Here is a 16,364-nt window from a genome sequence, read left to right on the forward strand (position 1 = left end):
TGTGTGCTAGGCTTACATTTAGAAAAAAAAGGAAAAATTATGGCCTATGCCCTCAAACAGCATATGTTCTTTTAGAGGAGAGATACAACATGCAAATAAAATATACATGGTATAAGTAGACAGGAGAAGATTATAAACTTGGTTTCCTTCCTCCAGAAATATAAAATCAACAAGTAGAAGGTACAAAAAGGCAGTTTCGGCCCAACATAAGGAAAATCTTACTAACAATTAAGAGCTGTCTCAGAATGAAATGGGCTCCTGGAAAAGGTTCAAAGTCTTTCTTCAGTGGAAGTTTTTTCTAAGTTCCACCTAATTGGAATTTTTCCAGTGGAGTCACTTGATGATGATATAGAAAAGATTCTTATGCAAGCCTGAACCAGATCACTTCTAACACCCCAATTCAGGGGTGGAATATTTTTAAATTTTTTAGATTTATTTTTAATGTGTTTATCATTAAACTAAGAAACCTCAAAAGATCATTGATTTGTATCACTATAGGTACTCATTCTACTATGTAGATCACAATCTATCCATACTTTAGTATGTCATGGGTTTCCATAGCTAGAAAAAATTATCCTCTGTGTCATCCTCCTTTCTGGGGAGGAGTCTCTTTGACTTAGCTAGCTTAGACTTTAGATGACTACAAGGCACCAAGTCTCACACCATGACCATTTTTAAAGTCTTTCTTGCTTAAAAATATCTGCCAGAATTTGTTATGCACAACATATTGAAGCATCAGCATAGGATTGTAAGAGATATCCATTAACTCTGATTATATGTCATCCTTTATCAAATGCTTGGAATGAATTGTATGTTTAAAAGATATTTTTATGTAATTTATTTACATGGTAAACAGCTAAATGTCCTTTTATCTGTTATTTATCCAAAGATGATATTTCCTTTCCACTGGCCGTGTCCATATGTTCCTCTTTGCCCATTGGCTTTAGCAGATGTTTTGAGTGCACCATGTCCATTCATAGTAGGGATTGATTCAAGATACTTTGATCTCTATGATCCACCACCAGATGTTAGTTGTGTCGACCTAGATACCAACACTATTTCTCAGTAAGTATATATTAGTAAGTCCTTATGAATCTGGCTTTGTAGATGTAAATATTTATTCCATTAACATGAACTGTGGTTTTTTAATATGCATTTTCTGTCTGTATTAAGTCCTATTACTATCTTTGAATCATCTTTACTTTCAATATTTTCAATAGTCTGAATTTCTATCACTGGAGAGTTCTTTGCTTAAAAGAAGACAGGCCTTCTCCTCTACAACTCTTTAAATATTTAAGAAACACTTTAATTTTATCCATTGTTTGAAAGTTGGAAGAAGAAAAGTTAGAAAGAACAAGAAAGTTAAAATTTTCCTGAAGTAGATAATAAATTATTGGTGAAATCATGGGTGCAACCTAGAACTTAATCCTTTGATTCCCATTTAAGAATTTAATTTTCTACAGAGATGACTATACTTGCTTCCTCTGTGTGAGGGTAATATTCGTTCTTAATACTGTCATGTTTATGTGATTGTTGAGTTTTATTTCACTTTATAATTTCCTTTTTTTCTTGTTGCCCTTGAAATATTCCTTTGATTAAATTTTGATCACATTTAAACTATTCAAGGGAGAGGGAAAAGGTAGTTGTGCTATGATAGGAACATGCTTTATACATTTGCATAGGGAAAGGTCTTTAGGTGACTCCTAGTCACAATCTTTGTACTCTCCTTAAATATAGTGTGACTAACCCCACTGACATAACTGAAGACATCTCCTAAAGAGAAAATGGGAAGCCTATTCACATACTCTACATCATTCTACACTAAAGACAATTCCTTCAAAGTTGATTTGTAAAGCACAATATGTGGTATAGCTTTTTGTAGCTTATATATGTAAAATGTGAACATATGTTGCTATTTATTAACAAGCACTTGGATTTAATAAATTTTCTAAGACTTTGGGACCTTAAAATAATTCTGATGCTATTCATTGAAACCTAACGCCAGGTGTTTTTTTTTTAAACCCATACTCTTCTACCTTGAAATCAAGTATTGATTTCAAGGTAGAAGAGAAGTAAGAGTTAGGTAATTGGGGTTTAAGTGACTTGCCCAGGGTCACACAGCTAGGAATTGGCTGAGGCTGGATTTGAACCCAAGACCTCCTGACTATAGGCCTGGGTCTCTATCCACAAAGCCACCTACCTGCCCCTTATGGCAGTTTTTAAGACACAAAACTCCAACATAGAAAAAAATTTAGACATGTTTTGGTTAGGTATTGATTCAAAGACTTCCCAGAAGCAAGAATAAGTGAATATGTATGCTTATTCATAACTAGTTGTAACTGCATATCATAATATATTTTAATCATTGGTTAGTTGCCAGATATTGTATCTGCTTTATGTAGTTTCCCTTACACTTTTTGAGGAGAAATTTAAAATAAAAATATTCCCCATTTAATTCTCCTTCTCTCCGCCCCCCCCTCCCCACTCTTTTATCTTTGAACTTTGGCATTCTAATGTAAATTCCTGCAGAGACTTATTGTGAGTACATTCAACTTTGTCAGGGAAAACTAAAAGAAAAGAAAACTTTTCCCCACTGGTTGGAGCTAGAGGAGGAATAAGGAGGCACTCTCCCTTCATACTCCTCCTACAGCTACATCTTCCTATATCTTCTTATTTTATCTCCCTTTTATTTTACCTATGTTAAATAGGCTTTTATCACTCCTAGTCCATGTCCTTGTCATAGAATTATTAAGCAGTGACTAGCAGCTTCCCATTTCCCTCTGAACCAAAAGCATTTAAGCCCTACATCAGACATGAAAAGGAAATATTAAATGAAATTCTACTTTCAAAATCAATTGCCAGTGGGGCAGCTGGGTAGCTCAGTGGAGTGAGAGTCAGGCCTAGAGACAGGAGGTCCTAGGTTCAAACCCGGCCTCAGCCACTTCCCAGCTGTGTGACCCTGGGCAAGTCACTTGACCCCCATTGCCCACCCTTACCAATCTTCCACCTATGAGACAATACACCGAAGTACAAGGGTTTAAAAAAAAAAATCAATTGCCAGTTATGTCTCTCTCCCTCTTCTCTGACTCTTATAAATATGTAGAACTTCTCTCAAAGTAGCATTTCAGCTTGAATGAATTGCTGGAAGAAGTGAGAAATTTTATAAGATATAGCTTTTACAGGGGAACATTGCCTCCATGACAGACTGAGCATGAATTTGGAACAGTACTTTGAGAAGCAAGTTATCCTTTTAGTCTGTAAGTGGCCTTAGACATTCATCAAAGACACTCAGAATGGCCATTTCTGGACTTTGTGTTTGTGCTAAACCCTAGATGCTGTTGAGGCTATGTCTCTTATTAGCCAGAAGAATATCATATATTAGGCACCTGGGCATTATAAATGTTGGATAACACCTGTGACCATATTCAAGTCACTTAATTTCTCTGGACCTCAGATTTTTTTAGGTCTAAACTTAGATTATTTATAAGCTTTTCTCTACTCTGTGATTCAGTGATGCATATAACTGGATTCTAAAGAAATTTCCTATTATTGTATAACTGGGTGAGTCAATTGTTCTTTGTGAAAAAGGAAGTGAAAATCAGAGTCTGATGAAATTGGAAAAAGGTTGTTAGAAGATAAGGGCACAGATGCTTAATGTCTTCCCCTCTAGTTTTAGAGGGAAAATGTTGAGGAAAAGTTGAGGTAATTATGAAGACATTATTAGACATAAGCAGAATTTTATATTGGATACTATTGTGGGATTTCTAACAAGAAATTATAAAACATGAATAAGAACTTCACTGGATTCACCCTACCTTTTACCTTGGACACAAAGCCAGAACCATGAAAGAAAAGAAAAGAAAATTCTAAATTAAAATCTACTTTTCAGTTACTTAAAAATAATTTCTTTTGACTAATTAAATTTAAAATTATTTTTTCCCTTGACACATAGGTCATTGTCACTTGGCTATGCTATTATAATATTATAAAAAGACTTTCAAAACAGGATCTCTGAAAACAAATTAGATTCCAGTCTCCACTCCCAGCTTCTATGGTAGAGAAAAAACTCCCAAGACAATGTCCTGTCAAGACAATGTCAACTGTTAGTCTGTTTGCTTCGAGGAAGGGTAAATCCTAATTTTTTTTTCTCTTTTTTCCCCCTTAAACTGAAAATGTTTGCAGCCAGGTTAGTTGGCTGTTTTTTTCTTAGTCAACAATTAGCCAGCCCTCAGGGCTCCACAGTCCAGGGCCCTCAATAAATATGCACACCCTAATAGTAGGGGCAGAGGCTACTCCAGCAGCTTTGAGGCTATTCTGTTAGCTCCAGCTCCTGAAGACCCAGAGGGGGCTGCTCCCTTATCCCTCTCCCCTGCACCTGAGGACATTTTTCATATGCCCTGTCCTTCCACCCAGCAGCCCATTTCTAGCAATAAGTATTCCATCACCAACATGTACCACAGTTTGTTCAGCTATTCCCCAATTGATGGACATCCCATCATTCTCCAATTGTTTTCCACTACATAAAGAGCTGCTATAAATATTTTTATACAAGTAGATCCCTTCCCCTTTTTAATTATCTCTTTAGGATACTGACCCAGTAGTAGTATTACCAGATCAAAGGGTACGCACAGAGTTATGGCCCTTTGAGCATAGTTCCAAATTGCCCTCCAGAATGGCTGGATCAGTTCACAACTCCACAACAATGCATTAGTGTCCCAATTTTGCCATATCCTCTCCAATACTTACCACTTTCCTTTACTGCCATATTGGCCAGTCTGATAAGTGTGAGGTGGTACCTCAGCGTTGTAGAACAGGGATTCTTAACCTGGTGCAGGTGAACTTGATTATTGTGATGATCATGACAACTATTTCAAAATAGCTAGTTTCTTTTGTTTTTCTTTGTATTTTATTATGCTTTTAAAAACATTTTGAGTAGGGATCTATAGAATTCACTATGAACTACCAGAAGGGTCTATGATACAAAAAAAGGTTAAGAACTCCAGATCTAGAATATCAAGAGAAATAATCAGAATCACTTGAGGCCCTGTGTGGGTTTGTCCTTCTCTATCTTTCTCAGAATCAATTGAACACTCCACTTCCCAGCCATGTTCTTCAAACCTTTTCACCTCCATTCTAGCCATTATCTCTCCCCTCACCTCCCTGGAAACTTGGTTTCTTCTTCCTGGAACTACCCTAGGTTCTGAGAAGCAGTAACCTTTTGTTTTATCTTGGCTAGAATCACGTTTCTATCTCAATTCCATCACAACCTTTGGGTCATCTACAAATTTAATACGTTCAGCAGCATCAGAGTCATTGATAAAACTATTAAGTAGCATGGAACCAAGGGTAGTTCATTGGGGCATTCCACTAGAACCTGTCTCTGAAGATTATATCAATCCATTAATAACTACTATTAGGATCCAGTCATTCACATGGTTCTAAATTCACCTAACTGTGCTGTCATGCAGCCCACATCTTTCCATCTTTTCCATAGGAGGTGTGTCACAGGAAACTTCATCAGATAGGCTATGATTGTGACATTTCTTTGGTCTAGTAGCCTAGTAACCCTAACCAAAAAAAGGAAGTTAATCTGTCATAATTTGCTTTTGATGATGCTGACTCTTAGTCATCTCTACTTCTCTTTTTAAATGTTCACAGATGTTTTTAGTAGTGTGTATTGAAGATTTTGTTGGCATTTGTCATCAGACCCACAGGCCTATACTTTAAAATTCCATTTTTTTTCCTTTTATTAAAATTGGGATAGAATTTGCCTTTCTCCAGTCTTGTGGTACCTCTCCAAATCCCTGTGATTTTTTTTAATATTTATTTTTTAGAAAAGTTAACATGGTTACATGATTCATGCTCTTACTTTCCCCTTCACCCCTCCTGCCTTCCCCCCCCATAGCTGTTGCACATTTCCACTGGTTTTAACATGTGTCATTGATCAAGACCTATTTCCAAAGTGTTGATAGTTGCATTGGTGTAGTAGTTTCCAGACTACATCCCCAATCATGTCCACCTCAACCCATGTGTTCAAGCAGTTGCTCCTCTTCTGTGTTTCCACTTCCCCAGTTCTTCCTCTGAATGTAGATAGCATTCTTTTCCATAAATCCCTAAGAATTATCCTGGGTCACTGCATTACTGCTAGTACAAAAGTCCACCACATTCTATTTTACCACAGTGTATTGGTCTCTGTATACAGTGTTCTTCTGGCTCTGCTCCTTTTGCTCTGCATCAATTCCTGGAGGTCTTTCCAGTTCACATGGAATTCCTCCAGTTTATTATTCCTTTGAGCGCAATAGTATTCCATCACCAGCATATACCACAATTTGTTCAGCCATTCCCCAATTGAAGTGCATACCCTCATTTTCCTGTTTTTGCCACCACAAAAAGCGCAGCTATAAATATCTTCGTACAGGTCTGTTTATCTATGATTTCTTTGGGGTACAAACCCAACAATGGTATGGCTGGATCAAAGGGCAGGCATTCTTTTATAGCCCTTCGAGCATAGTTCCAAATTGCCATCCAGAATGGTTGGATCAGTTCACAACTCCACCAGCAATGCATTAATGTCCCAATTTTGCCACATCCCTCCAACATTCATTACTCTCCCCTTCTATCATTTTAGCCAATCTGCTAGGTGTGAGGTGGTACCTCAGAGTTGTTTTGATTTGCATTTCTCTAATTATTAGAGATTTAGAATACTTTCTCATGTGCTTATTGATACTTTTGATTTATCTGAAAATTGCCTATTCATGTCCCTTGCCCATTTATCAATTAGGGAATGGCTTGCAAATCCCTGTGCTTTTTCACTTACAATGGCTCGGAAATCACATTGATTAATTCTTTAGGTACTCAGTGATATAGGCACCCCTGGATCTGGTGACTTGAGCTTCTCAAGAATAGCTAAAGATGTCTTGCTTTGGGAAGTCACAAGGATGATGAATAGAATCATGAGAAAGTCAGCTGACATGTCCTTTCTAGAAACAATTGTAGTACTGTTTAGATTACTGTTCCAAGAGCAAAAAGTAGAGAGTAGGGGTAAAGAGGCACTATAGGATATGCATGCTTGTCAGTTGGGCATATTGGCAAGGAGATGACTAGGATGGGTAGGGATGAGATATGACCCACAGTCTGAAATAAGATAAATATAATAGGCCACATGTCATATCGTCTGACTTACCAATCAGGATAAAACTGACCTAGGGCAATGGTTCCAAAATTGAGTGCGCTGATTCACTTGGGCAATATTCTCATTAGGTTGAGTGGTCTAGGGAGAACTGCTACCGGGCATATGGCAAGCTGATGGATGGAGTAACTGGTAGGTGATAGTTCCAAGGCTGTGGAGTTGGCATTTTACCTTCTAGACAGAAGGGAGCCATTGGAAGTTTTTGAAGAGGTAGTGACTTGGTTAGTCTCCTGCCTTTGGAACATAACTGACATATATATGGAGGATGGATTGGAGAGAGACAAAAAAGAAAGCCTAGAAAGCAATTAGAATTCTTCTGACCAATTTGGAAATTGAACTTGGGATGTTGGCCTAGAGAATTCAGAAAAGGCAATGGATACAAAAGATGCTTTAGAAATAGAATTAGCAAGACTTAACAATTAATTGAATATGGAGGTGATGGAGACAAGAGAGTATCTAGACTGAGGTTATAAGGGGGCAGCTGGGTAGCTCAGTGGAGTGAGAGTCGGGCCTAGAGACAGGAGGTCCTAGGTTCAAACCCGGCCTCAGCCACTTCCCAGCTGTGTGACCCTGGGCAAGTCACTTGACCCCCATTGCCCACCCTTACCAATCTTCCACCTATGAGACAATACACCGAAGTACAAGGGTTTAAAAAAAAAAAAAGACTGAGGTTATAAACTTAATATCTTGAAGGATGTTAGCATCCTCAACAGAACAAGGGAATTTTGGGTGAGGGACAAGATGAGAGAGGAAGATGAACTCCATTTTTACGTATTAAAATTTGAAATTTGAAAGAACATGTGGGCAGAGATGGCTATTAGTCAACATGGAATTGTAACTGGGATATAATTCACATAGATTTATCAAATGCATATAATTCAACCTATGGCAGTACCCATTATATACAAAGTATTATGTCAAACACATACTGCAAAAGACAAAAATGAAGTAGTCCCTACCTGCAAGCAGCTTACCTTCCACTGAGGAAATAAAACACACATAGCTTTCCAAACAATTTTATTTTTACCAATCTTCATAAAATGTACTTCATCCCTGATCTTTTCCTGAATTCTAAAGCATAGTCTAGAAAACCAAACATTGGCTTCCTACATTTGCTTTTTTTGTTGTTCTGAATCTCCTACCTTTATCAGTGGGAGTAATGGAAACATTGCCTGTAATCCTAAAGTGTTCAGTTTCTTGCCCAGGAATTCATAACACCTAGTGACAATTTCCAATTTCCTTCTGTCTATAATTTGTCTCTGTAAAGCATAGAAGTAGGTAATAGCAACATGGTGTGATAGAAAAAAGGCTGGATTCAGAGTCAGAGATTTGGATTCAAATCTGTGCTCTGACACCCTTGGCAATTTTGAGACTATTTCCTCATCTATAAAATGAAGATTTTCAACCAGAAGACCAAAAGCCTCTACCAGCTCTGAAACTGTGATCCTCTGATTATCCTTTACAGAACTCAGGAGGCTCTTGGTCATGTCCTGTATATGTGCCCTGGGAAGATATCGTGTCTTCATTTCAGCTTTACATATAGCCACTTCTTAGTACTGCTTAGGAGCAGAAGAGTCCCTTTTACTCTTTGCCTTTTGACTATTACTGAATGGCCTTTCTCCTGATGGCATATATATATCAACATCATTATAACTTGCAGTACAAAAAGGACTTGCTTCTTCTTAAGAAGCACCCCTTACCCCTGTAGGAAGGAGTTGTACTTAATGCAAGTACTTACTTAGTCTCAAGTATTCAATGATCCTTTTCCCCTTTCTTCTCTTTGCCATCCTCTAAAATACTAGCATAATATAGGTTTCTCTTGTCTCTTCAAATTCCTTTTCATGTTTCTTTGTGAAGCACTTTTTATATTCTTTTAGAACCATTGGATTCTCTCTGTTAATTTGGAGAGGGAAGAGATGTTGTTCTTCCCCTTTCATCTTCTTCTTCTAGTAAGGAAAGAAATGTGTACATAAAGCACATTGTGTTTTTAATAGGGAAAAAACACAAGCCAAGGGCACACTGTAAATTAATAGAAAATTCCTCTTTTCTCCCATACATATAGGAGCTAAGATTCCCTATTCTTTATTATTCTGATTACTAACTTTTCTGGCTAACTCTTCCTAGCAAACTATAATAGCAAACAGATAGTTTTCCTTTCCTATTTATTACCCTGGGAATTGACTGAGTCACTGAGGAGCTTTTGAGAAAGACTTTCTCTATAGAAAACTTTGTTATCTTTCCCTAGAATGGTTCTCATCCTTCTTCCCATATGGCACTAATTGACTTGGCTGTTTTTTAAACTTTATCTTTCAGTCATAAGTAAGTCATTTCCCTCCCACCATCTACACTGAGTCTCACAAACACAGGCAAACTATTTTTTTTAAACCTTAACTTCTGTCTTAAAATCAATACAAGTATAAGCTCCAAGGCAGAAAAGCAATACAATCTAGGCATTTGGGGTTAAGTGACTTGCCCTGAGCCACATAGCTAGGAAGTATTTAAGTCCAGACATGAACCAGGTCCTCCTGACTCTAGCCCTGGCACTCTATTCACCTATCTGCCCCTGCAACCTATCTTTAAAACATTCTTTCACATAACAAAGAAATAATTTTGATTAGGTAAATTACTAGGACATAAAGTATATTCAAAACTTAGTTATAATGTTCTTCTTGAGTTTATACTGTATTTAACCATTTTATGGGAGAGATTAATTTTTAATAAGGTTACTTAAATATTTCTGTGACTAAAATTCACTTTGATGGAATTAAAGTATTTTAATTGGTTCCAGTTTAACTAGTTTGAAGTTATTCATATTTATTTATTGCCCTGATAGTGTCAGCATAATTCCTAGCAAATATCTATTCTTCCTATGGTCATGGGACTATATATAAGATACTAGAGTGCTAATATGTATAAAATAAAGACCTTCTAATCTTAAAATACCAGATAACCCAAATCCCGATTATAGTGCTTTTCTCCTTTTGTCTCCAAATAGTTTGCATTTTATTTGTTACCACTGTATGCTTTTTCTTTTTCCTTTTTCACACATAACAGGAGTGCAACCTCTTTTTTATCCATTTAGTAACTATATTATTGTTGTCTTTAAATTTCAGAACTGGAGACAAGAAAAATATAGCTTGGAAGATACTTCCAAAGAAACCATGCAAAAACTTGATGAACACATTGAACAATTTGCACCAGCAACTAGCAAAATGTAAGTGGATAAATTAAGATGTCAAGGGAGAGATTTGTTACCCTTTCAATTAACTTTTATCTTTTGAGACTAATATGAAATACTGGCTTATCTTGCCCATAACATTTTGCATTTGAAGTACCATAGCATTAGAGAAGAAAGTTTTTATATCTTAGGTGTTAAAGCAAAATTTAGGGTCAAAAAATGAAGCAGATGAATAATTCAACATTTTAACTCATTCTTCTGTCATATTCAAAAGAATTATTGAATGATAAAGTTGGAAAGAATCCTTAAAAATTATCTTCCTTAATTCTTCCTTTCCTAAAACACTGTGGAAAAACAAAAGTTCATCTTTCTATACTTTGCTCATAAGTAAAATAGCAAGGTAGAGAGAAATAAGTGTTGAAGCAATTTTTGAAGATCTGAGAAATTTTACTTTAAAATTAGATTAGGAAATTATAGTTATAGTGTATAGTGTAGGAGTTAGGCCATATGCTTTTGATTCAGTGACTATTGCATCTGCACTCTAAAGTTTTAAATGTTTAGAAAATAGATATTTACCCAAAGTATAATTGCATTAATCAGGATGGAAATTGATACAGCACAAGTAGGATTTCTATAAAAGGAATGAGTAAAGATGTGTCCTGGAAGTGTTCCAAAGATGGTAATGATGGGATTAAACTGTATTTTCTTTGCTTGAGTTCCTGATAGATTTGGAATGACCCTCTTTAAAAGCCTTAAAAGAATACCATGATTCATTTACAGTATAATAAATGGGAGGCAATAATGTGTATAGTATGGGGCATGAAGTTGGCCTTTAAAATTATCAGTCGTAGAGAACTGGAAAAACCATACCAAAAGTTATTAAGATAAATAATTGTCGCTTTTATATAGCATGAATAAGATATACCCAATAGGAGTTGAAAAAGTAGGAAAGCACACTTTAAAATTTTCATGTTGTACTCATATGGAACTGACTCTTCAGCCAATGGAACTTTCTCTGAACTGTTAGGTAAAACAAAATGTAGTTATACTGTTTATCATTGTGAAAAATAGTTGCTGTCATTATGAAGAAAACAATACTATATTTCTTCACAGTGCAACAGAGACCCAGAGAAGATGAATTGATGGATTTAGCAATGAATGACTATGATTTTAACTCAGGAAAAAGATTACATTTGATAGATATGGAAATCCAAGAGGCATTTTTAGGTTTCATGGCCTCTATATTAAAAGGTTACAGGTCATACTTAAGGCCAATAACACAAGCCCCATCTGAGACAGCTACAGATGCAAGTTCTCTTTTTGAGCTACAAGGTGAGTGATTTCATTTTTATTACCTAATAGTTTTGGTTCTTTAATGAGGGAATTGTGTGAATGACACTTTTTCAATGAATACTTTTAACTATTCTGTATTTAATTCATTTCTTTAAAACTGATTCTTAACTCCTCAGATCTGCTGATTGTATACAAATTAGTAAAAGCAGACAAGAGAAATAGTTTAAGTAGTAAACAAGATATTGTACATAAATTTTTTGTGTTTAGTATTTGAAAGAAAAACTGTAGTGAAAAATGTGGAAGTCAGTTGCTTTATAATTTAGACCTTTTTTTGTATAGAACAGATTTCCTTGACAGGGCAAGCTCTTGGTATGGAAACTCCCTCAATGTCCATCACCAATAATCTTCAATTTGTGTTTTTAGCGTTTCCTGGAAGTCCTGAAATATTTAGTCACTTTTCTGAATTTATATAGCTGATATGTTTCAGGGGCAAGACTTGAACACAAGTCTTCTTGACCATCCATGCCACACTTAGTCTAGAAAGATAAATGTGAAAATGAATTTTAAAGAGAAAAAGTACTTCTCTTTTGGAAAACAACATAAAGGAACCAAATCAAGTAATTTGAGAAATTAATATGGATAATAAGTTCTCTGTATCATATTTAACTGTTTTTTATTCATAAATCTAAAATATTCAAGCTATATACTGATAGTTTATGTGCTTGCTTAATAGGGTTCTTAAAAAGCCGAGACCGTTCCCATCAAAAATTCTACAGCATGATGACCAAAACACAAATGTTTATTCGCTTCATTGAGGAATGTTCTTTTGTCAGTGACAAAGATGCAAGCCTAGCATTTTTTGATGATTGTGTAGACAAAGTAAGTAATATTGTTCTGTAATCTCTCATTTATAGATAATATTTACTTTGGCTTGTAATAATGAACTCCATAAATTTGGGGAGGAGGGGGAAATTGCCAGTATATGAAGTATATTTGCTTGCTTTATTTGAAATAAATTAAGTCATTGTGTCAGGACAATACAGGTAGCAGTGTGCTTTGTGGAAAAGAAGTTTCAAGAAAGATGATTTTAAAGTAAAGTATTTTAAATAAACCAGTTTTGCCATTAACCTCCCATGCAGAAAATTGGTCTTTATGACAAAATCCAACTGAATTAAAACATTTTACTAAATAATGTAGTAGATAGTGTGCTAGTAATGTTTGATAGCTTTCCGCAGACTTTAAGATTCTTTTCTTAGCCCTGTTCCATCCTCTTCCAGTTCACAGTAATTTATCTCATCCTGAGAATTCCCTTATCACAGCATCCAAGATTTTCTACCCTTTACCTTTTATATTTTCAATGATTAACAGTCATAAGACAAGTTTGAGATACAGTCTATATGGTCTTGTTTATGACTGTGAAAAGAAGTTTACTGTTGAAATATTTTAATGTTTTTTTATGGTATAACTGGTTTTTTCCTATATCTGAGATTTATAAGGATCACCTAAAGACACATTTCAATGAACAAAGGATTCATCATAACTGTCTAGCTGTTATTAGTTTTAAAGTGGAGAAAGGAAGAGAACATTTTTTTTTTTTTGGTTTTGTGTATTCCTTCTTTAATGGCTTTTTTTTTCAAGAGTTGGGATTAGAATTATAATTAAAGTATAAATACATAATGCCCCAAAAGTCTTAGTGCAATTTTATGTTTAATTTAAAAACCTCATTAAGGTTTTTGGGTTACTAGGCGCTGTATGTTTTTTAGAGTTTTATAAGAGTATTCTATAAAGCTCATTTTGCAAAATAGTTTTATTCCACTACTAATTCACTAACCTAATTCAAATTGTTCCAGACTTATTAACACTGAACTTGTATATGATACATACATATGAACTATTGACAGGATCATTTATTCATTGCCTCTATTCCTTATGATAACAATTTTATTGTTCCCCTGTTTAGAAATCTAAGGAATAAGTGACTTAGAGAAGTCCTTTTTTTTCTTTTTCTTTTTTTTTTTTTAATTCTCACCTTCTGTCTTAGAATCAATACTAAGTATTGGTTCCAAGGCAGAAAAGTAGTGAGGGATTGGTATTTGGAATTAAGTGATTTACCCAGGGTCACATAGCAAGGAAGTATCTGAGGTCATATTCGAACCCAGGACCTCCCGTCTTCAGACCTGTCTCTCTATCTTGTGAGCCACCTAGCTACCCTTGAGAAATACTTTTTTTACTCATAGAATTATAGAGAAATACCCCTTCTTTTGCAGGTGTCAAAAAGTTAGAAAGTAACTATTTCCCAAGTAACTCTATTACCCCCACATATTGTTGGTTGAGGAAGACATGTCTCCTGTATCTCTAGTTGGAACTCAGTGATTTTTGTGCACTGATTTGGAAATCTAAACACCATATTTTCCTCTAAAATTTTTCAAAAGAAATGTATGTGTTCTAGTTGGTATTCTTAACTGTTCTTAATAGAATGTGAACTTTAATTGTTTTAAATATTAGCCAACTACATATATCTTCATCTTGTTCTCCTTTGTAAACAATGGCATATATCTGTGAGGCAACTTGTTCGGTTTAGGACTATAATCCATTACTTAAAACAGAATTTTCTTCTGTCCATAGCCAGTCAACAGAAATGACAATGTTATTGTTAATACACTTCTTTAACATATGAGAAAACAGGCCTATTTTTTTAAAACCCTTAACTTCTGTATATTGGCTCATAGGTGAAAAAGTGGTAAGGGTGGGCAATGGAGGTCAAGTGTAGTATACAGAATTGGGGGATATAGGTTTTTTCTAGCTTTGGCTGAGTTCCAAAAAGCAGTTGGGCTTTTAGAATCTTGAGGAGAGAGGCAGTTGACTGGATCTTCCGTGGAGGGAGGAAGTCAATGATCGAGCTCTTAGATTATCTAGCTTCAATATTGAAATTTAGCCTAGCATTGATATTTTACTTAAGAAATTATTAATTTAGATAGACCCTTTATATCTTCCTTTCCCAATACCACCCTGCCTTCCCTCCCTTACCTTAGTGGCTGTGGAGTTTATAAGGAGAGAAATTAGAGAGGAGTTAAATCTGTGAAGAGTTATCTAATTGACAGCATTATTTATAATTTAATCAAATCATCATTTATTCCCTTTAGATAGCATTTTGTAAAACTGAGTAAGGCAGGTCCTTATTCAGATTCCATCTTTACTTCCCTTCCCCCACCTGAGGTTCCTGAGATAACTGATAGGGCTTTCCTTTAACCCACCTTCCTAACAAACATTCTTCAAACAATTAAACCCTTTGTGTTTCAATAGTTCTATTTAGTGTAATTTGTCTGTTAGTTATCAAGAGGGGAGAAGAGGGAAAGAGACAACATACTCTGGGCTCAGAGGATGCTGGGGCATCCATCTTGAAGGAAGGTGTTACTTCAAAATAGGTCCCTTCCTGTGAAATTAACTAAAGCCTGTTTGTTAATTTCAGTCTAGTCTGTTTCCCTCAGCTTATGTTTGAGTCTAAGCCCTAGTCTGTAAGCCTGCTGTATTAGTTTGTTTAGTTTAACTTCTTTCTCACAAGAAGATCTCTGTTTCCCTTCTGTGTTATACTCCTGACTTCAGTCCTATTATACCTTGAATCTCCTTTAATCCCAGCCTACCTGTAGCCTAATTTATCCACTTACCAAGTCTCCAACATCCTCCTTTCAATTCCCTTATCCCAAACACCTTTCCTCATATTACCCCCATAACACAAGTGACTTGCCCAGGGTCACACAGCTGGGAAATGTCTGAGGCCGGCTTTGAACCTAGTACCTCCTGTCTCTAGGCCTGACTCTCAATCCACTGAGCTACCCAGCTGCCCCCCCCCCCCATTTTTTAATACTAAGTAATAGCAGGCATGGTGGTGATGTTGATGGTCGTAGACAACAAAACTATTCACTATTGTGTGAACAGTTGTCAGTGCAGAGAGAAATCTGCAGTTTCTTTTTATTTTTGACCCATTGTAAATATCTTGGTATCAAATACTAAGTTTTAGCTAACACTAGATGTGTTGCTTATCCATATTGTAGAATCACATGACTAAAAAAAAATAATTCTAATTAATATTGTAGGAAACCCAAGGCTTGTCCTCTTGCTTAAGTACCTGAGACATTATGATCTGGGACATTAATGTACTATATAATTAATGCATTAGTTGACTAGGATTTCATGAAAGTAGGTCACCTGCTGTTCACTCAACAGAAATTAATGCAGAAGATTATTGGATTGATTGCATGATAGTTTTCAGGCCTGAGAAGTCTCCAAAAAAATTTTATTTTGAAATATATATTATTTGTATAGAGATTTAAAAAAACTGAAATATGGTTTAAAAAACAACTTTAATTCTACCTTAAACAGAATGAGATAAAATTATATTTAAACTTGTTAATAACTCAATCAAAAATAAATATAATCCATCAAGGTATAGAAATAGTTTTTCATTAATTACAAATTTAAATGGTTTTGTTTATATTAAGAAGAAAATAGCATTTTCTTACTGTCACACATGCCATAAGTCAGAATATACTTTAGTAATTATTCTTTTTGGCTAGCCTTCATTTATAATTTCAGGACAAACTAATTTGATATTTAGAGTTAAGTAGAATGTGTGTTTCTTAGGGAGCGGAGGACTAGATGATTTCTTATGTCCCTTTCTGTTCTAAATCTTGTGATTTTTAGATA

The 16,364-nt window shown here is 35.4% G+C and overlaps 1 protein-coding gene across 3 annotated transcripts in view; it reads left to right on the forward strand.

The window, feature by feature from the left end:
• The window catches only part of DENND4A (DENN domain containing 4A), a 100,995-nt gene that overhangs the window by 44,794 nt on the left and 39,837 nt on the right, over positions 1-16,364 (forward strand). For all 3 annotated transcript variants that reach the window (XM_044665340.1, XM_044665341.1, XM_044665342.1), the window contains exons 9-12: positions 890-1,065; positions 10,303-10,403; positions 11,481-11,699; positions 12,394-12,539. In XM_044665340.1, the coding sequence (XP_044521275.1) occupies positions 890-1,065; positions 10,303-10,403; positions 11,481-11,699; positions 12,394-12,539 (642 nt within the window). The remainder of the gene's footprint in view (positions 1-889; positions 1,066-10,302; positions 10,404-11,480; positions 11,700-12,393; positions 12,540-16,364) is intronic.

This window comes from Gracilinanus agilis, chromosome 2 (assembly GCF_016433145.1).
Source record: "Gracilinanus agilis isolate LMUSP501 chromosome 2, AgileGrace, whole genome shotgun sequence".
In the NCBI taxonomy this organism is placed as follows: Eukaryota; Metazoa; Chordata; class Mammalia; order Didelphimorphia; family Didelphidae; genus Gracilinanus; species Gracilinanus agilis.